The following is a 21,502-nucleotide window of genomic DNA, read 5'->3' as shown; positions in this document are numbered from 1 at the left end:
TATAAAGAGACTTTGGTGAAGCCCTCTAATTCAAAAGCATTACAAAAATATTTTGGCAGTTGAGAAGAGAAACGCATTTATTTTTTCTTCCTCAGTGATTCCTGTAATTGGATATCGATTAGGTTTCTTCAGGTACCCTGAACTTTAATCTGTGAGAGAGAGGAGCTCAGACCAGCTTGGATGTTTGTCAGCACTTTACATCCTCACGGGACTGGTAGACCCCGGTGCTAGCAAATGCTGGGTGGGAGTCTGGCAGCAGCTGTCCTTTCCACTACAAAAGCATAATTGTACTGAAAACAACAACAAAAAACAATCAGTCAAGGCGAGACACAGGTATTCAAGAAATTCAGAATGTTGCCACCAAAACAGGGGTGTGGTCAAAGCAGCCGGCTTACCTCTTTCTCAATGTCAGCAAGTGACTTAACATTCAGCTCTGCAAGAAGAGCCTAAAATGGGCATTAAATGTTTCTAGGTGAGCCTAGTTAGGAGCTGGGACTAACCAGCAGCACGTCAGCACCTTAAACAATACTCACGTTACTGCCAAAGCTGAGGGAGCTTTCAAATTTGGGATGTAGTGTGAAAGGTACCCCATCCATAGCTGAAAAGAGAAGCGAGCGGCAGGGGCTTTAATAACGTCAAAGGAGACCTTCTGAAAACACTCAGGGTGCCACAGTGAGCAGCCGAGGCCATCTTAGCACCTCGAGAAGAAAAACTTTGCACGGGAGGCCAGTGATGTCTCTTAATGCGAGCCAGGAGCAGCTTTCAGGGAGAAGTCTCTCACTAAAAGAAGCTTCCTCTAAAAATTTTGCTCAACTGCAACGTTTTAAAAGGATCAGCTGTGCAGAAATAACAGTGTATGAGCCAACACTCTGATTTCAGTTGAAGTTCTCTTAAATAGGGGTACGCTTTGCTTTACGCAGCTCCTCGGTGCGTGGCAGATGAAGGGCGAGCTTACCTGAGAGGTTGTAGATGCCGGAGCCGTCATCCACCGAGTTGGGTAGTGTGAAAGAAGCTCGTTTGGTGCCACTCCGAGCCAAGGGCCTCTCTGGTGCCCTGTGGGACACCAGAATTAACTAAAGGCTCACCTGGACGCTGCATTAAAACGCAGCTGACCCTACAGGGTGGGAACCACGAGGTGGCAGCAGCAGGAGCTGTTCCCAGCGCCGGCCAGGTCCAGGTAAGACTGGAACCGTTTAAACGCATACATACTTCTGCTCCGAGTCCGCAGCCGGCTGCAGCGAGAGCTGCTTCAGCCCCAGGCTGACGGTCCTGGGGCTGGGGACCGGCGCGAGGCTGGATTTCGGCACCGGCCCTTTTTTACACCAGACAGCAAAGCCACCCAGTTCTCTAGGGAGGGGGGGGGGAAAAAAAACAAGAAAGGGCGTTTTGCAGCAGAAAGCTGGGAAGGGTGGGAGCACGGGCGAGGGGCGCAGCCTCCCTACCCGATCTTCATGTAGTGCGGGATGGCTTTGCTCTTGCTGCTCAGCTTGATGTCGAAAACAGCCGTGTCGGCGGCACTGAGCGGCTGCAGCCTCACGTACACCCGCTTCTTGCGGGACACCCCGGCGCCTGCGGGGGGGAAACAGCGGGCGGCAGGGGCTGGGGGCTGAGCTCCGGGCCCCGTTGCCCCCCCTCCCCCCCGGACACTTACGAGGCTCCGGGAACTCGGGGACACGGCTGTAACCGGTGGGCTGCGGATTCCGCTCGCTCAGCACCTGCACGTCGGTCACCACGGGGCCGGTTGCTGCCTGCATGGGATGGGGGGGCTCGGCACCGGGATTTGAACCGGGACGGGGACCAGGATCAGGACCAGCTTGGCACTGAGACCTGGACCAGGACCGACTCGGCCCCAGGATGAGGACCGGGGCCTCAGCACCGGTACTGGGATCAGGATCGGGACTGGCTCAGCCCCAGGATGAGGACCGGGGGCTCGGCACCGTTACAGAGACCAGGATTGGGACCGGCTCGGCCCCGGGGCCTCAGCACCGGGACCATGGGAGGCTCGGGACAGGGACCTGGACCGGGGGGGGGGGGAACTCGGCCCCGGGACTGGGACCAGGATCGGCACCGGCCGCTGGGGCTCGGACCCCGGACCGGGATCGAGGGCTCGGGACCGAGACCAGCTCGGCACCAGGACCGGGGGACTTCACCCCCCTCCCGCCGCGCCCCCCTCGCCCCGCAGCCTTGCCCGCTCCCCGTACCTGCCCTCCGGTGCTCACGCACAGGTACCCGCCGCCCTTGTGGCCGAAGCCCTTGCCCAGGTTGGCCGCGGCGCCCTCCACGCTGGTGGTGAGCTGCGGGCACGGGGAGGGTGAGGCCGGGGCCGGGCCGCTCCGTGCCTCCCCCTCGCCCCCTTCTCCCCCCTCCCAGCTCACCACGCTCCACCCCGCGGGGGCCGCCTCGGGCGTCGCGGCCCAACCCACGCCGCTGAGCGGGGCCGGCGGCTCCTCCGCCGCCGCCGCCGCCATGGCCGCCGCCACTTCCGCGTTGAGGGGCGGCTCCGCCCCCACCCCGCTTTACCGCGCGGCTATTGGCTGACACCGAGCGCGGCGCTGAGGCGATTGGAGGCGGCGCTTTGAGCGACGCGCAAAGCGACCAATGAGCTGCGACAGACACCGAAGGCGGAAGAGAGCCGTGTTTATTGAGCGGCCCGCGGCCCGCGCCTGCTCCCGGTCCCGGTCCCGGTCCCGGTCCCGGCTCCCTCAGCCCTCCGGCGGCGCCGGCCTCCGCGGGGCAGCGAGGAGCTTGCGCACCGGCGAGTCCTCCAGGCGCCGGAAGGTCCGTGCCGCTGGAAGAGAGGGGCACAGCGAGGCCGTCAGCCCCCGGTTGGGTGGTAACGGTCCCGGTAACGGTCCCGGTGGGATCGGCGCTTACCCAGGTGCTGCGACAGTCCCCGCAGGTACTGGCGGCCGTCCTCACCGAAAGCCCGCAGCAGCTCCACCGCCTGCCGCAGTTCGTCGAGCTGCAAGAGGCCGCGGGGCTCAGCGAGGAGGGGCGGAAAGGGGCACGGGGCGCGGCAGCGCAACTCACCACCAGCTCCACGCACTTCAGGACCTCGCCCTGCGCATCCAGGATCTCCCGGTAGTTGGGTTTGCTGCTCAGGACCTCGGCCTGAGACGTCTCCAGGTAGTTCGGAGGCTCTGCGAGTCCTTGATTAGCCTTGCACTCCTCCAGCTGCCTGGAAAACAAGGCGGTAGCGTCGTGCGCTGCCTGCGGCATCACTCGGAGCAGGCTTCTGTGTTTCTTTTTCTGCCAGAAAGTTCTCAGATACCAACGCACGTAACAATCCGCACCTGGCCATTTCTTCAGCGCCTTTCTGGTAGCGCTGTAAGAGCTCATCCCAAGCCTGACATTCAGCAGAAAACCTAGGGAGAGAAGAAAAGAGGTCTGCACGCGACCGGTGTTCCCTTTGTAAGGTTAAATTACAACACTCGCCCCCAGAAAGCAGAGCCAGAGAACTAAACACACCACAAACGCACCCTAACCTTCTATGAAAACCCGTTTTGGTCTTTATACAGTCTCAGAGCGCAAACAGCCCATCTTACCTGGCGATATGCTCCTTGGCTTGGGCCACTGACTCGTCTGAAATGGAATCCAATGAACCCCTAAAGCAGAGAAGTGCAACACCAGTACGATATACAGAGAGAAAACACTTGTGTATCGTCACAGAGGGCTCGGGCGACTGCTTAGTGCTTACACAGCAATGCTTTAAACTGCACAGCACAAAAGAGAAAAGCCTCTTGGACCTCCTGAAGGAAAATAACACCCCTGTAAATATTCACTGGACCGTTTGCTCGGCCATGTCATTGCCCCCTAGGAAGCCTGGCACCCACAGGCAACAGGTTGTTCACCGTTTGCAAATTGAGACGTCTGGGCAGGGCCGTGAAGTAAAAACAGAAAAATAATAAACTAGAGATGAGCCAGGCGAGTCCTTACATTTCAGTCTTCTCTACGCAGGTCTTCAGTGTTCCATCTAGTTTCAGTTTCTCTATGTATCGCTTCAGGTCTTCCGAAACCGAGTTGACTGGAGAGGAAAACAAAGTAAGATGGAACAACGCTTGTACCTACAGAATTCGTAATACCGAAAAGCAAAGCTGCTACCTAACCTGCACAATACCAGCCTGATTCCTCGTCAGAAGGCATTCTAGTTATTACTCATGCTGCCTCTAAAGGAGTAACTCATCTCTGTGACCGTAGTTCAGCGTGTCCATTTGTCTTCCCCCCCAAAAACCGTGGTCGTGCGCTGGATCTTACAAAGACCATCATTCAGGTAATTTTGGCAGCACCTGACCCCTCCAACCCCTCTTCTCAAAGGCATCTGGTTTCATCTCAAGACAATGACAGCGAAGACTCGGTATTTAAAACCTTGGGATTTTACCCCTGCTTTGTGATGCACATAATGCAACTTACCGTTAGCTTTGAAAGCCTCAGGTCTAAAACCCTCTGTCTGCTTCAAGACGTGTTCAAGTTTCTGCGCAGAAAACTACAAGAACATAGAAAAGGTCTTAGCACCCTTTAATGTGCTATATGACAAAGTTAAACAGGTCACCCCTAAGCTCTATATGCTGTATGACTGCTCTTTTTTTACCCCCTTAAACTCCTGTGTAAGGTTAGACCTTCTGCTGTAAGCTTGTGGGATGACTCGTTACTGAAGGACAAAGGAGAGCCTCCTTCCCTGCCCCTACCTCACAGCTCAGTTACAGGAATCAGACTGTCAGAGAAAGTTAAGAGAAGAATAACGCGCTTCTACAACAGAGAAGCTTACCTGGAAACTGGACAGCAACAGCACAGAAAGCCGATCTGTCTCTGGCAGATCAAGGCTAATTGACTCGCACAATTCTGAAAAATAAAATTTAGGAACAACTTTACGCCAAGCCACAAGCAGCTGAAATCATTCCACAAGACACTTGTTGTACATGTGTGCCATCTGCAGGACACAGAAGGAGAAGGGAAAAGAGGCAGAAAGACCTCCTAGCAAGAAAAATCCTCCTTAAGGCTCAGCCATAGAAGTAAAAAGGCAGAGACTGCAAACAGGGGTTTACAGAAGCCACTAGCACAGCAACCTCCTTTTAACTTCAAGTACCTGGACCTCAGAGGCCATTGCCAACACAGCCATAGGCTAGTAGCTTGGAATAATGCAATTACTCTGTAATTACAGTAAAAACCATTCCATGAAATCAGATTTCAACTTGCAGCAGGCTACCACATGAGTTTTTCGAGAGAGTTCAATAACGGGAAGCAGAAGAGCATTACCAGTGACATCCTGGTGAAAAGGAGGCAGAGATTTCCGACGTTTTGTCCCCTTCAGGCTTGAACGACGCCAAGAGCGACGCTTGGCTTGAGGACTGACAAGGAGCGGGCTTTTCCTGGGGCTTGGACTTCCACGGGATCTTTTCCTTGTACCTGCTCCAGTGTTCACAAGGGAACTAACGTTCTCCTTGCTAACAGCAGTTACGTCAGGTGCCTTTACGGGTTGCTCAGCATCCCCTTTCTTTTCTCCGGGGTCAGGTTCTGAGAAAAACGCGCACGATCACCACATTGCTAACGGCAGCAGGAGAAGGACAGAGAGAAACGGGCTTTTCCTGAGGGTTTAAACGTACAGGGCCTTGCTCAGAGCAACAGCAGTGCGGCGTGTGAGGGTTAGATCAGCACCTTTTCCTCACAGCACCCCAGGACTGCTGCTGCCCGCGGCCTCCCCTACCTGGCACAGCACCGTCAGCCGCACAGGGGGATCCACCGGTGGATGTCTGAGGGAAAAACGGTCCCGCAAACGTTACCACACGCTGCGGGGCGGCCCCGCCGCCCCCTCAGGCCGCCCCCGCATCGCTCCAGCGCTCACCTCCTGCCCCGCCGCCCGCTGCGGCATCTCCTCGGACCTGCAAGAACGCTGCGGTCAGGCTCACAGCGGCCGCGCCCCGCTGCCCACCCCTCAAAACCCCCGGTTCCAGTTCCGGTCCCGGTCCTGTCACTCACCGGCACCGGGTGGACTCCGCCGTCCGCGCCAACATGGCGGCCCCCGCTGCCCGCCGTTGGGCGCGGGGCACGTCGGGAAATGGCGGCTCCCTGAGGAGGGCGCATGCGCGCGAGCTTCTCTCAGCGTCCTCCCACCCCCCCCCCCACCCCCAGCCCCTCACGGAAAGGCGGGAAAGAGGAAAAATAAAAAAATAATAATAATAAAAAAAAAGGCTTTGGAAGTTTATTATCTTTGATAAAATCTCAACTGAAAGTGGTGGTCTTTGTATTAACAGCGGCAGAAATGCACAGAACCAAGGTGGGGGGGGGGAGGAAGGCGGTTTTACACTAGACATTAAATTAGGATTAGGGGTGACACAGGATGGAAGGGGCTACCCGAGAGCCAAGTCCAGTGAGAGTTTTGGTAAAGCAACGTTCTGATTAATCAGCTCAGAATGAAGTCTAGGTAAGAAAAGCTTATTTTCCTATACAAAATTACAATACAGAGAACGCATACAATTACAATACAGGGGGTTTAATTGTTAGTATCTATCAGCTAGAACAGAAATCTCAGAGTAAAAAACTTTATGGAAATTAAAATAAGTCAATTTTCTTAAGCTGTAAAACTTGAGACAAACGCCAAGTTCTAGAAGAGACACTTTCAGATTCTTACCATAAAATTGATATTTAAAAAAATGAATTTGGTTAGGAAAATGAAGCAAGTTCTTTTAAAACAATTTCACATCCCAATGGGCATAAGTAAAAAGAACTCAACTGCGTGAGGCTGAGAGGTAGAGAGGTATCATTGTAATCACAATCTTCTATTGGTTCCAGGGTTTTTCTGAGGTAATTAGCTGTGTGTCAAGTTGTATAAACAAGAGTATTGGCAAAAGAGCAACATTGACAAATTACACTAATGACCTCTTTCCTCTCATCAATAGGTCCTAAAAACTTAATTAGACGCATCCGAATTAACACTTCCAGGATCTCCAGCAGGTGAAGTGATTGATGAAGGGGTGGTAGCATCCTGCCAGCTGCCATTAGCCTGAAGGTAAAACAAACATCATTTCATTAGATCTTTTAAGAAACTACTTGCAGACAATAAAGTATGCCTTTATATGCTTAAACCTTACAAGTAACAGTGCTTATGAAATCAAATAGTTGTTATTTCCTGGCAAAGAACAGTCCAGGAACATCCCATAACACCTCCTCCCCACCCCACCCCGATTTTACAGTAGCATTCTTACTGCCACCTGTTTGTGGCAAGAATAAACCCAAAATTTCTACTTTCAGTTTTTTCCTGTCCCCACAACAGACATCTCAGGGGGTAGGAAATGAAGTTAATGTTTATTTACAGATCAGTAGCCAATCTCAGGCATGAGTTTTGCTTCTACTAAAGTAATACTTGAGTACACCTTACATCTATGCGCTGCGTCGTGTACAAAGGATTCCCCACAATTGTGTCATATCTTCCTGTCTGGTGTATGACATGATGCAAGGAATCCATCTATAACAAGATTCCACAGAATAACAACAATAAGAGGGAAAAAAAAAAAAGTCAAGTCAAAGAAATGAAGTATTATGAGTGGGATTACCTATTTTATTTTAAAACTTTAAAGTTTTCTTTGCAGCTTCTTGCTATTAACTGAGCTATACTTAACTAGGTCATTAAACAGAATTAGAACCTGGTATCAAGCCTACTGTCACATACAGCTTTTCATAGAACAACTAGGGTTCCTGTGAGAGGAACAAATTCTGTGCAGTTCCAGTGCATTTAGGAATTCATAAGAAATTCATAAGAAACAGTGCATCTGACAATACCATTAATCAGAAAAACTACAATGCTACACAGAGTTCTACATATACAGAGCAAGACTGACTCTAAAATAAGGAAAAACCAGTTCAGTAATGTAAATTTGAAGGATGGAAGAATACCAGTAGGTTAATTTAGATCTTACTCATTTTAAAGGGTCTGGTTGCAGCAGAAAACATACAGTTGAGCAGGTTTGTTTCTTGACTCATTTCAGCATTTTGACTCTAGTCACTTCTTGCATTCTGGTCAGTGCTAGCTAGTGAACCAAAAATCCATCCTTATCTGATATTAAGAGAATCTAGTTTTAAAAAACCTGCTTACCTGCGACTGCACATTGCCTCCCACTGGGGAGCTCTGGTAGGAAGTCAATGACTGCAAGTTTATAAACGAATCTCCGGAATTTGTCATCTTAAAAGAGCCAGAGGAAGCTTAAGAAAAAAAACAAACAAACAAAAACCACTTTGTAATGCAAAAGCATAGATACTGTAGTACTACTAGAAAAACTAAGTTTAACAGAAAAAGAAATCCTGTGACAGGTTCAAAAAACAGTAGTTCATGGTACTTGTCATCATAGGAAATAAGTAGAGACTTTTCAAGCAGACACTCTCCTCACTAGCACTCTTGCTTACCTGAATTTGGTGTAGATGGAGAATTTGCCTGGTTGCCTTGAGCCACAACATTTGTTGCATCTACAGCTGTTTTTGCAGCATAAATATTGGCTTCTTCTTGGAACTTCCCCATGTTTTTTTTGTATCGAATTCTTTTGTTACCAAACCAGTTGGAAACCTGGAGACATATATCCCTGTTAGCATTCGATCAAACTAATACATTTACACTGTATTCACAAGTTACTCAAAGGCAGCATTTTAAAGCAGGCTTCAAGCAGAAAATGCACCCTACTAAACCCTTCAGAATAACCTAAATGCTGTGTACTATTTCACAGCAGTGAGTGAAGCCTCTTGCTAGCTACTGGGGACAAAACAACACTATTTAAGAAAAGAAGTCACTTAATTTAACTCCAGATAAAATCCTTCATACCTGTGAAACTGTGATGCCACCTTTCTTTGCTAGCTCTTCTTTGGCCTCTTCACTGGGGTAAGGATTACTCAGATGCGAATAAAAGTATTCATTCAGTACTTCTGTTGCCTGTTTGCTGAAGTTACGTCGTTTACGCCTATCAAAAGAGCACAATTATTCCTACTTAGACCGCGTGACAGAGTAGACCTGACGGAGAACAACAAGCCAGTGGTCTACTCTAAAATATATCCCATTTGAAGGAGAACATAAGAATTGCACGGAATTAATCAGATGTTAATGTCAAAGTAAGCATACTTTAGCAGGCAGAACAGGTGGCAAGTTGTCAATACTTGAACTAAGTCAACACTGGGAATGACAGACTCAAGGCTCCTTATGCAGTCATTGGCAGCGAGCAACAAAGAAAGTCCAGACTTAAACATCTGTTATCGCTAGATTGTGTTTTCACAGTACCTTGCATCAAGAAACCGTGAACGCAGGATCATTACTGCCTCGCACGTGCTCTGCTTCAGTTGCATCTGGATGGTGCTGAATTTGCCATGGATTATGTTCACCATGCGCTCTATTTCTTTTGGCGAAATTGGTCTTGTTCTACTCTGTTCCCTAAGCAGGTTCATAACGTGGGTAGTAAACTCACTGCAGGCCTGAAAATAAATACATTTGTATCGACAAACAATAAAATACCCCGGAATTAATTTCCCCAACAAGAATACATGTCCAAAAACTTTAGAGGAGTTTCCATGTTTCAGTTTTACTTTTATTTACTCTTACAAAACGCTGCAACAAAGATAAACGAGACATTTATTATCTTTAGTTTGATGTCCAGTCCCTCTATCTTCACCTTACTTCTGTAACACTGAGATAAGTTTTCAACCAAATTTGATATCCTTGCATTCATCTGAATTTATTATGCTTCCTGTTCTGTTCTTAAAACCAACACCAAAGGAAAAAACGGTTATTTTTAATTGAGATGATAAAAACTCTTCCATGCAGAAAGATCACCTGTTCATATTTCTCTAGCTCAGAGTGGTATATCTGTCGGATCTGTGACAGCTTGGCCCTGTAGTCAGAGTGTTCAATGCTATTGTCATTTGGACAGCCACCTGATGTTGCTGCTACAGCCATTGGTCCTCCTCTTCCTCTTTTCTCGGGCCCGGAGACACCCTCCGCCAGCAACATGTTATCTAGTCTCATTAGTTGAGCATCGGGGGGATCTTCTTCCTGAATACCACGAATACTTAACACTAGATAAATATAAAGAGGGAATCAAAAGATTATTTCTGAAACAGGAAAGAGCATCCACTTCAGATCTGGTAGAGCATTTAAACACCCTTCACAGGCTTTAGAGGACTTCTTGAGGTCAAGGAAAAAAAAGGAAGCATTAACGAAGCCAGGAGACAGCACATCAGAAGAAAACATCGGTCAGATCGAGAGACATGAAATCACAAGGTGAGTTTTCCAACGCATGCAGATAATAAGACTACTCAGGGTCCTACTAGTTTACACTCCATACACATTTAGAAATGATTTTAGGGCTCACGGACTAGCACTCCTGGCAGCCTGTAAAAATTAGGAGATTCTTACAGAGCAGCTGACCACCTATCAGCCTGCTGCCTGGCTGCTTGCATGGTCCTCAGCAGTAATCGGTACTGGATTAAGAAGACAGACTGCAGTAGGTGGACAAAAGCCCTGAACCACTACAGCTGCTACATTTCCAAGTCCAGGAACTGAAAAGAACACCACACCACTGTAAGGTCCTGCTGAAATCTGTCCACAGGGGACAAGTTTGACCTGGGCTGCTTAATATGCCAAGGACACAATTATAGTGTACAACAACAGACTACGTTTTGTCCTATTAAAATCTGAAAAAATAAGAAAATATGGACGAGAAGCCAGTTTCATTACGCTTATATCCAACAAAGCCAGACTCTGTGCTCAGATTACTCAAGACTGATTCTGAGCAAATTTGTTTTGAAAACTTAATTTCCCAGTTTTTGACAATTTATCATGAACTCCCTTAAAAAAAACCAAAAACTCATGAGATACTGAGTCAATTCAAAAAACGCCAAGAGCTCTTTGCCTTTTAATTGGATTTTAATTGCTAGACAATTTTAGTTTAACGAACAGTTGGTCTTAATCTTGTGAAGCTACAAAACTCAAATGACCTTTTCCAAATTTTAATCAGCAGGTTAACAGGAATATTTTATTCCCTACCAAAGCTAAGCACAAAACATCTCTTGTTATGCATAGATGCTAGTATGAGGGCACAAGAACAATGTATATGTACAGAGACATTTAACATAGGCATTTATAGTAATATTCAGCATTTTATAGGCAAACTAGCACATTTTGAAAAAAAAGCAGCGCGCCAGGTGCACAACTTTGAATGCACAAACAGTCTGAACTTACAATCACATTGCTGAACGTGATTTTTTATATTGATAAACATATTATACGATAAAATATTATATTTTGCAGGCCATACAGAAATTACTACACAGTTCTGAAGAAAAGAGAGCATTTGGGGTGGCTGCAGATCTTCTCTCTGTCACAACAGTTAAGGTCTTCTCCAGGACTCCCCCGAGCTCTTTGCAACCAGAACAAGGTAAAGCAAAAGCAGCTAAAATGTAGCACAAGGGATGGCCGCTAAATATAACTGTTAACTCCAGTTACAACAACAAGGGAGGTGTCCTGGTTTTGGCTGGGATAGAGTCAGTTTTCTTCACAGTATCCGGCACAGTGCTGTGTTTTGGACTTGGAAGGAAAATAGTGTTGATATGTATTGTTGACCCAAACTGACCAAAGGGGGGCTGCTGTTGCTCGTAGACTGGCTGGGCATCAGTCAGCTGGGTGTGTTTTACATCACTTGGTTTGGTTTTGTGGTTTTTTTTTCCCCATTTCTTCCCCCCACCCCTTTTCTTTCTTAACCTTTCTTTATCTCAACCCACGAGCTCTCACACTTTACCCTTTTTCAGTTCCCTCCTCCATCTCACTGGGGGGCACTGAGCAAGTGGCTGTGCGGTACTCAGCTGCCTGCCGGGTTAAACCACAACAGGAGGGGCCTGTTAAATATGTAAAATGTTAGTTGATTTTCTAACCATTATGTAATTAAAATGAGAATATCTTAAAAATAATAGCAGACCATCTACAGCATAAACCCGATGGTACCGAATGAACAAGAAACAGAACAGAGAAAGGGCTCTTTTTTCCAGAAGGCCTTGGCACAGCAGAGAATTCTCCTTGTTTTTTGTTTTATTTTTTGACAAAACCCACTTTAAACTGTTTGGACTGGCAAGTGTAAGTTTGGAGGAACGGGTATTTTGGTGCGGTGTTCTTATTTGAATGCGTTTCTGCCAAACACCTTTTTATGCACATTATGATGCATATCAGCATACCTCATGTTGAAGTCAAGCTCCCAGCTGCAGCTTAATTTTATGTCACTTGTCTAATTATGGTAATTAGACATTAGTTATCATCAATTACACATAAGCTCATCTCAAGCTGACTGCTGAAAAGCATGTATAAAGCACTTCCACAATCTCAAGGGAAGAATCCGGTTGGCTGGAAGAATCTGGTAAGTCACAAGAAACTAGAGAGGAGTTAACTACCACTAACATGCTGTAAACTGCATTTTCAACCCAGTAGTTCAAGGGTTTATTGAATGAACTCTTTCAAAGATGAACAGACCTAAGGATCAATGAATGCAAGCAGCTCAGTCTGTCCGACCCACTCTCTCGGGTTGATTTCAAACTTTTTTTTGGCATAACTGCATCTTAATTTGCCTGACAGATAAAATACAAGTTCTACAGAAATCATTAGCACAGATACTGTCTTTAAAGTAATGCCATCATCTCCTGGAATGGATACCTTGTGCTTGAACTTTATCTTTACCCCTAGCATCTTCACCCGGTGATAGTATTTGTACAGATCATAACTTACATGAGATTCAGTCAAAACTACCTAGTCAGTGAATTCATAATCGTGTTTGCTGTGTGCAGCAGCTGATTCTAATTTCCAAGTACATGAGCTGCAGTCACTTGTCTACCAACCTCTCAGAGTTGATAATCTCAACAAAGTGACAAAATGGGAGAGTAAAACCTTTGCCACTGTAGGAATGCCGTGTTCACGCCAGCTTCTGCAAGTCTCTTTCGACAGTCTAGCAAGAACAATTCCAGAAGTACGCGCTGTACCAGTAAGCAGTTTGTCAAGGGAGCTTCCTCTGCCCTGTGAGCTTTTGGCATGCTCTGCAGGTCAGGCATCACCCCCTTTCTGCACACAATCCTGATACATGGCAAACTCCTGCTGGCATTGTGCCTTCTGTAAAAACTAGATTGGATTAAACAATAAGGATTCCAAAAGGAGAGAGCTTACCACTTTTAACCAAGCATACTAATCGACAGACTTGTTAAACACGCGTGTCCTTACCTACTGATTGTTTTCTACTGACTCACAATGCTTAGAAGGCCAGAAAGAAAACTTCCCACTCTCAGCAGCCTTCTGACCATCAGATTTCTGAAGTTCCCACAACACTTTAAGAACAGAGCATATGACCGCTCTTTATTAATACTCGGAGCTTTGAGTCAAGATGCTAAGACACTGGAGCATGGGTACAGCAAAAGCATCAGGAAAAAACACAGCTGCTCCCAACAGTTCTGGCAAAGGCACAAAGAAGCTCAGTAACTATGTAATTCTTTGGCTGCCTTTAAATACAAGCTTTGAGAAAATACAAATTATCCATTTTATTTCCTACCTGTCGAGAGGACAGCTGAACACTGGGTTTGCCCTTCCACTAAACCAGTTACTGCACAGTTAGTGTTTTATAAAGTCCTCGTGTAATGGTACGTTTAAATATTTCACAATATTTCACTTTTATGAATGCTTAAGAAAACCCTAGACTGGATCAAAACGCCTGAAGAGTCGCTCCTGTCACAAGCACTAATATAATATTGTGCATTCTCTTGCACATCACCTACCAGATATTCATCAAATATGTAAAATAATTATACTAAGCAAAATGAAATTCCCATCATTTCTAATTAATCTTTAATTAAAACACATCACAACCTAAGGTGCTGAAGCCTCACTCAGTATGCAAATGCAATCATTACAATATATTTACATATCATTAATTAAAGATTTGCAGTTCTGTAATGAACTGTACAAGATCAGTGGTACCAAAATAAGTGATGCACACTTTGCTTAGACTTGCTTTCCTTTCCAGATTTTCCTTCAAAGAGCAAATAATGCAGAAGAGCAAGATAAATGCATCTAGTGGGTATAGAATATACTAAGTTAAAACCAAAAATTATCATCTTAGGGCCAGAAATGAACAGCCCATACTGTATTTAGCAGAAAATACCTACGCAGAGTGCGAAGAAGTAGGCAGTTGGGTCCCATGTTGGCCACCATTAGTTTGCTTTTGATTTTTGTTTGTTTCTTTTTTCAGTGAAAGCACACGAACGCGTCTCGCCAGCACCAGCAGTGCAAGCAGACAGTAACTTGCACTAATGCTGCGCGTGTCCAGTTCCACAGACCTGCATGCCTCCTCCTCAATGGCTCAGTTTTCCCCCCACATGATCCTATCACCTATGTTACACCTGCAAACATTTATCCTATAAATACTGCTAAATACTGACTTGTGGTGTTTCATTCAAGGAGAAGGGTTTCCTCCATTTGGCATTCCATGTAGCAAATCAAACTGTTAGGTGAGAAGGCAGCATTTTTTTTTAGTAGCAGGTCACCTTAAAACTGGCTTAAACCATCACAAACCCCTTCCAAACCACTTCTCAGTGCTAACATAACCCCGCACACACATTACCAAACAGATTTTTCATCCAGCAGCCACAAGAACAATCTTCGGGCATACAAAACACCGCATTTTTCAGTTAGTTAGGATACCAGCTTCCCAAGAATCCCAGCACAGAGAATGACAGCGCTGTTGGTTCAGCTGGTCTCAAAGCATTGTAACAGGAGAGCACTTTCTCAAAATTCAAGGCAGTCTTGCTCACTCAGAGGGAGGGAGGGGGAGAGAGAGAGAGGAAAGCGAATTGAAACAGAAGACAAAAGCCAGCAGGGCTCCGAGTGCTGAGGAACAAGGCACAGCTACGTAAGAATGTCAACAAACCCAGCAACAAAGAGAAAGCGTGTTCTTCGGCCACACCGTTTGCCAAGTTTTATGACCGAATCAAAAGGTACCCATTGAACGAACCGAGCTGAGTGCCAGCACATTAAAAGGAAGGCCAGCGGATTGCAGCTAGCAACGGCAACAAAAAAAGAGAAAGAAAAGGCAAGGGGAGGCACGGAATGTGTTTGTGGAGTACCACAGGTCAGAAATACAGAATCTGGGTCCCACGGTGCAGCATGTTCCACAAAAGTGTGCAGAAACACACTTTCCCTGTGCCAAAGGGCAGCAAGCCCCATCACAGCCCAGCATTCCCTTAGCACAGTACAGCCAAGACCTCCAAAATGTAATATTCAGCACCAAAAGCATGCATCTTCCACACTACAGACATTTAATTCTGATTTTTATTATAGAATTAGGCCATGCTTGAATTCATATAGCTTGAATCATATATCTGAAGCGTAGCCCCATCAGCAGCACACCAAAGCCCTATTTGCTGCATAGATTAAAAATGCTCCTGCTTCTGTGAGTTCCCAAAAAAAACCTAAGTAGGATTTATTGGATTAGATGCCTCTTCAAATAGCTACATATGCTCCAGGCATACATATTTAAAACCTACCTGAAAACAAAATACCCATTTTCCCCATAACTGAATAGTTTAAAATAAAAAAAAATATATAAATATATATTTTTAGAGGAAAAAATAGGGCTTGAACAATTATTAAATGTGGCCAAATCAGAGTCATTTGTATTTTTTTTAATTAATATACTGCTGTTGGGCAGAATTTTTCAGTACCTTTCAGCTGGCTGCCCCTTGCAAAGGCGTACGGCTTATCCTGAGCTATTGTGAATGATACTAGCACTCCAACAAAGGACGATAGAAAGATGGGGGGGAGGAACATGTTTTAAACTGATTTCAGAGCTAGAAAAGAAGCTTGTGTGCCTGGGTCACAAAGAAAGCCCAAAACCTTGTGCTACAGTATGTCCAGGCTTTTGTTTGCTTGAAGCCGTAACATCTGCTCCCCATAATTTAAATAAGGAATAGACAGACCATCAGACATTCAAAAACCTATGAGACCAAAACAAATCCAGCATAACCGAGATATCAGACTCTGTTCCTGCAAGTGCATTTAGCTCGGAGAAGTCACAGCTTCAATCAATAAAGCACAGAAGGCAGCTTTCAACGTAGAAAGGAAAATCAGATGAAAGACCCTCTTTTAAGGATACCGGCACTCAAAGTACAGACAGAAAAGCAGATCCAGACAGCGCACACACACTTATTCCTACGTTTTTCTTCCGAAACAAACTGCTACCGTGAGAATGGGATATATGCAACCAAACCCTAAAAAGGGAACATCAACGTCTGCCTTAAAGCTGCCTCGGATGACAAGGGCAGCGCAGAGGACGTAACCGTATGGTCTTCATTTGGTGGTGTTATGAAATGTACTGCGAGGTGCAATACGCTTTTAGAAGAAATAATGCAAACACGGGTTTAGGTTGTCAAGCATTAATACAGCTAGAAGCTGAAAAAGCACCAATTTAATTACAGATAATGAAAATAGATATTTTCTTTTAAAAAAATCAAAGTTCACTACACCTTATAGAAATTAGATATTCAAGCAACATTGCTTAAGAGGTTATGTATGAGCGTACACTGAGTGATCCAAAATTGAAATCCGTTTGCTCCCGATGCTTCTGCTCTTCAAAAAGACAGTTGCATGATATACCCAACAATTCCACTTCCTGCCACTTCTGTGTTTTCCAATATCCCAAAGCTTTCTCTCTTACTGTCTCCTTTCCTCTGTAATACCATTATTTGTCAACTTAGAACTCTTACTACCACCACAGCTTTGGTACCAATTCCTTAAAGGAAAAAAAAAAAAAAAAACACAACAGCACAGTAACATTATTCAGGACAGTCTAGGTATTTTGCCAGGTATCAAAAAAGAAAAACAATCTATAGATTTCCTCCCTCAGCACAAGCAAAACACTTGTGCAAAACAAACAAACAAACATTGTTTTCTCCAAATGAAAACACTAACAGCGTTATGAAAAACAAATCAAAACAATTCCCAGCTTACAGAACACTATTAATCCCCAAAATAGCCTTAAGTAGTAGAACCAATAAGGGAAAATATGGGCCACATTAAACAAGAGCAAAGCTAATCACCGACTGTTGGTTGGGTTGGTTTTTTTTTTTTGCAAGTTGAAACCAGAAGAGACACCAACGCACCTGTTTTTTCCTTGATCTCACACAGCACGCTGAAAAGAGCAGGCTTCATTCTGTGGCAGTTCAAGGCATGTTTTCTGAAATGAAAGAAGAAAGAGTGAGTGAATGCCAACAGGAAACACAGAGAAGATGCCAAGGCTTGCAGAGAACTGGATCGTGCTTCAGTAATAGCAGGTTAGCGTATAAGATTAAGAAGTACGTTTGCAAGTTCTGGTGATATATTTCATTTAAGTGCTATACTCATTCATCACTGGGAGCAAGCTGTCATAAAAACACACAGGCCTTTAAATTCAGAATTTTGCATAGCTTATATGAACCATAAGCAACTTCAGTTCTACCAAAAGAGTATTTTATGTGGGGGCAAGAAGTGCAGTCTTCACAGAATTACATCTCTTGCTTAGCTGAAAACAAACGTGAAGTGTGGAGAGCAGCATATAAGAGAGGAAGCTGAAGTTGCTCACAAAGCATGAGCAGCATTTTCCAGAGATACCGGCTGTTATCAATTTTAAACAGCAGCCAGCAGGTAGGTGCCTCGCTTGGTTAGTGCCTTGCTTCCACTAACTGGCAGTGGGAAGAAGTGCCTAGCTGCAACATACGCCTCAAAGAGTCTCTTTTGCTTCTCCTGACCTCTTTTGTACTTCAGAAATAATATTTAAATCACCCTCACGCCTAGGTTTCAATGCTTTTGATGGTTTTTATATAAACAAATTGGCCTTCAGTCTTGCACATCAGCCAGTTCTCAGGCTATTGGAAAAAGCACAAACACAGGTGCTCAGCTTCAGCTTCCTTACAAGCTTGCACCAATAACATTTACAGCAACTGAACCACCAGTGAATGTCAGAACACAGGCTTTTAACAAAAACAGCAGAAGCTGAAGTCAATTGGCCAGTTTCGTTCGTTACACGGCCAAAAGAAGCATAAACCCAGTTCATCTATACAGATGTTTGATAATATCAACCCAAAGACAAACAGCCTGAGAACAAAGGCAGCTGAGAAGACAGCCTAGTGGAGTCTATTGTCCTTGCCTGATGAGGGAAAAAAAAAAAGGGGGGGGGGTTAGGGGGGGAAGGGAAAGGGAGAGAGGGAAAATGAACACTAAGCCTCAAGACTGTACTCTCCACCTGGGTTTAAAAAGTGGTGCTTTACATACAAGGCAGGAGGGTAGAGATACTAGAGCCAAGAAGCTTCCCAGGAATAACTGCATAATTAATAACGCCTCTAACTCTTGTCAAGAGCTGTAAGTTGATAAGGTAACACGTTTAATAGCAGTGTTAAACTTATCCTTGCTACATTAATTTTCTTTAAATCAAACTTTGACCCAAGCTTTCATCTTACGGTTTAAAAATCCGAGTTATGTGCACTGAAAGAACCTTGGAACTCAGGAGAACCCTCGGACATTCAAACATACATATAAATAATACAAACAAAGTACAGCAACATGCATTTTTAATACAAAAGAATAAAAGTAATGCCCAACAAATAAAGCCGTTAATCATAGCAACGCTGTTCCACTGAGGTATGAGAAGTCCCAAATGCCCATTTGTGTCCCTGGAGCAATTGGTTTAAAACCAGGCCCCAGTTTTACTTTCTCAGCATTAAGTCCTCTTAAGCTCATGCAGATTTTCTGAGTAAACCAAACAAACTTCTTGTCCAGAATACAAAAGCCTCTGTTATGCACATAGACATGAAAATATGGTAAAGGCACTGTAAAATTTTGGGGCCTTCAAAGTCTGCAGTGCTTCCAGTATATTTTGACAGCATTTCTAAGACAATGAGTGCAGATAAAGTAACATCATTTAAACAAAGTTCAAGCCATTTTTCCAAGCCCATTCTTCAACCGTTATTTGGATCTGAAGTTCCCGACAAATTTCTTTTGCTCTCAATTACCTTAAATATGAGGTTGTAAGAGCTGCAATTTTCTTTTATGCTACCTATAGGCCATTCTACTCCTAGAGAAACTATATGGGAGCTGCACACAGTTATTTCTGAGATCTGGTGCCAGGTAGAAAAGAAAATCATACTTGAGCGTTGGGATGACTTCCTGCATTACCAGTGGTCATATGCTTGATCCAGAGCAAGCACTGCTTTCAGTTGTTATTTCCCTACACCCTGCAGTTGAAAGTTACCTGGAAGAGTTTTCTTTAAGAACAAATGATGACCTTTGTTGAAAGGACCATTTTTGCTTATATTCAGACAACCCACTCAAACTGCCAGGAGCCTAGCATCTGCCTGGGCTGCATCAGTCACTGACAGCATCCGACAGCAACAGGTGTACCTGAATAGGGCTAAACTTCAGGCAAAAATAAAAAATCAAGCCGCTAGTTATCGGCACCATTACAACTGGACTCGATGGGGAAAACTGAGGGCAGGCAGGGAGGGTCAACTGCACAGAATGCCTGGGCTTCACAGCGGAAAGTCCGAGCAGCACGCGACTGACTGGAAGAGCAGGCCAGAAAACCATGTCGCCGATTTCATAAGCCCGCTCTGTTACAGTCTCCACCTTCTTCCAAACTGCCTCATCATCGGGGCTGCCCACCTCTCGTAACCAGCACACGCCAAGTAAGCAAAGCATGTAATTACACAGCGCCAATCAGGGCCAGACGTACCTCTAGGGCAAAGAGAATACACAAGAAGATGCTGAATTATGGTGATTTCTTTGCAGCACGTTATGTTATTCTCTGCAATTATTTACATCCCAACGAGGTCAACGAGACACTACAGCGTGTCCAGGAAAAGAACGAATACAATCCTTTTCCCTTTTAACGTGATTCTAGCGAAACTCAGAGCAGCAAGGAGGTGGTGACAGATCTTTGGGTGCAGCTGCCCCCTGGCACCTTGCACCTGCACCGGGCTGGGCTCCCTCCTTCCCTGCCAAGCAAACCGTGATCGAAGCGCCAAGCGCCTCGACACTCAACGGCAGCCACCGCTTCGCCGCTCCAGGTCTAGGTCCCACCATGCAGAACAACCCCAGTTTTACTGGGGATGGTGGCTACAGTCCGAGTCCGAAGCCCAAACCTGAATTTGTTAGCGGGCTATAATGAAAAGGAAGGAGTCTGAGAAGTAGAAGTGAAGAACCCGTGTATCCTCCAGGCGCTCCATCCAACTATTCAAGCACATCCCAGCGGAGGAGAAGCAAGGATGCAGGAAGATGTGGGGAACTTTGTGCCTCCGGACCCTGGCTCCCCACCAAAGAGCCTTTAACGCCGACGAGCCCAGCACAGAACCATGGCACATCCCGAGCCGGACGGGACCCCGGAGGAGCAGACCCCAAATCCCAGCAGCGTTTCCAGGCGGCGTTCAGCGGCCGTGCCCCCCAGCTCTCAGACCCAACAGCCCCCACTCCGACTCCCATCGCGACATCCCTGACACGACCCAGCGGCCCACGGCCCCCGGCACCCAGCTGAGTCACGGCACCGGGCTGCGGGGGAAGGGGACCGGCACCCACCCGAGCCCCCCACCGCCGTACCGGGGGCGTCGGGGGGGGGGGGAAATCCCGGGGCCCTCCCCACCCACCGGGGCCGCTCCCTCCCCGCCGCCGCCGCCACGGGCCCGCCGCAGGCCCGCGGTACCTGGCCTGGGCCTCGTCCAGGCTCTGGTCGGTGATGGCCATGATCTGCTGCAGGACATCGCCCGTGTCGTGAGGAGCGGGCGGCGGCCCCGGCGGCGGCGCAGCGGCCGGATCCCCGGCGGCGGCGGCGGCGGCGGCTCCTCCAGCGGGCGGGATGCCCCCGGGCAGAGCCACCCCGGCTCCGTGAGCGGCCGCCGCCACCAGCAGCCGCGCCGGGTCCTCCATGGCGGCGGGGCCGGGGCCCCAACGGCTGCCACACAACAGGGCCGCGGCGGCCGCAAGCCCACCCCCGCCGGGCCGCTCCGCCCTCCGCGACGTGGCCCGCCCCTACCACCGCCCCTCCAACCCCCCGGTGGCCGCCGTCCCCTCCCCGGTGACCGCCGTCTCCTCCTCAGCCGCCGCCGTCCCCTCCCCGGTCGCCGCCGAGCTCCGCCCCGGGCTCCTCCGCCGCCTCCCGGCCGGCCTCGTCCTGCGCGACCCTCCCCCCGCCCCCCCGGCGCCATCACGGGGCTGGCCCCTGAGGCCTTCCCTGTCACCGGGCTGCTCCCCGGTGCTGGAGAACGGCAACGGCACGCCGCAGGGCGATGGCCCCTTGTCCCCAGCCCCGGTGTCCCCCTCCCCAGTGTCCCCAGCCCCGGTGTCCCCAGCCCTGGTGTCCCCATCGCCAGTGTCCCCAGCCCGGTGTCCCCCTCCCCAGTGTCCCCAGCCCTGGTTTGGCCTCCCCCCCAGAGCGCTGTGCAGAGGAAAGGGTTCTGGGGGTGCTGATTGATGCTCGCCTAAACA

At 47.3% G+C, this 21,502-nt stretch overlaps 3 protein-coding genes across 4 annotated transcripts; all 3 read right to left on the bottom strand.

Moving 5' to 3' along the window:
• Positions 1-50: 50 nt before the first annotated feature.
• Positions 51-2,512, bottom strand: MVB12A (multivesicular body subunit 12A). Of its 2 annotated transcripts, XM_035571694.2 has the most exons (9): positions 2,376-2,512; positions 2,202-2,294; positions 1,652-1,748; positions 1,443-1,569; positions 1,210-1,347; positions 956-1,053; positions 534-598; positions 396-446; positions 51-290 (listed from the first exon to the last, which is right to left on the bottom strand). In XM_035571694.2, the coding sequence occupies exons 1-9, from the start codon at positions 2,466-2,468 to the stop codon at positions 228-230; spliced, it is 825 nt and encodes a 274-aa protein (XP_035427587.1). In that variant the 5' UTR covers positions 2,469-2,512; the 3' UTR covers positions 51-227. The 2 variants fall into 2 exon arrangements, with proteins under 2 accessions (XP_035427587.1, XP_035427588.1); XM_035571695.2 differs by lacking the exon at positions 1,210-1,347.
• Positions 2,513-2,620: 108 nt separating this feature from the next.
• DSN1 (DSN1 component of MIS12 kinetochore complex) lies at positions 2,621-6,071 on the bottom strand. The gene is made up of 12 exons (XM_035571693.2): positions 5,974-6,071; positions 5,840-5,876; positions 5,702-5,747; positions 5,254-5,511; positions 4,766-4,839; positions 4,411-4,483; positions 3,937-4,024; positions 3,546-3,605; positions 3,294-3,365; positions 3,031-3,178; positions 2,875-2,962; positions 2,621-2,788 (listed from the first exon to the last, which is right to left on the bottom strand). The coding sequence occupies exons 1-12, from the start codon at positions 6,006-6,008 to the stop codon at positions 2,703-2,705; spliced, it is 1,065 nt and encodes a 354-aa protein (XP_035427586.1). The 5' UTR covers positions 6,009-6,071; the 3' UTR covers positions 2,621-2,702.
• Positions 6,072-6,180: 109 nt separating this feature from the next.
• PBX4 (PBX homeobox 4) lies at positions 6,181-20,959 on the bottom strand. Its single transcript, XM_035571697.2, has 9 exons — positions 20,721-20,959; positions 17,155-17,228; positions 9,803-10,044; positions 9,254-9,444; positions 8,804-8,939; positions 8,395-8,551; positions 8,087-8,193; positions 7,373-7,459; positions 6,181-6,997 (listed from the first exon to the last, which is right to left on the bottom strand). The coding sequence occupies exons 1-9, from the start codon at positions 20,942-20,944 to the stop codon at positions 6,905-6,907; spliced, it is 1,311 nt and encodes a 436-aa protein (XP_035427590.1). The 5' UTR covers positions 20,945-20,959; the 3' UTR covers positions 6,181-6,904.
• Between the last annotated feature and the right edge of the window lie 543 nt (positions 20,960-21,502).

The sequence above is a fragment of the Cygnus atratus genome, chromosome 30, assembly GCF_013377495.2.
Source record: "Cygnus atratus isolate AKBS03 ecotype Queensland, Australia chromosome 30, CAtr_DNAZoo_HiC_assembly, whole genome shotgun sequence".
In the NCBI taxonomy this organism is placed as follows: Eukaryota; Metazoa; Chordata; class Aves; order Anseriformes; family Anatidae; genus Cygnus; species Cygnus atratus.
This window is presented reverse-complemented; position numbering and strand designations above follow the sequence as displayed.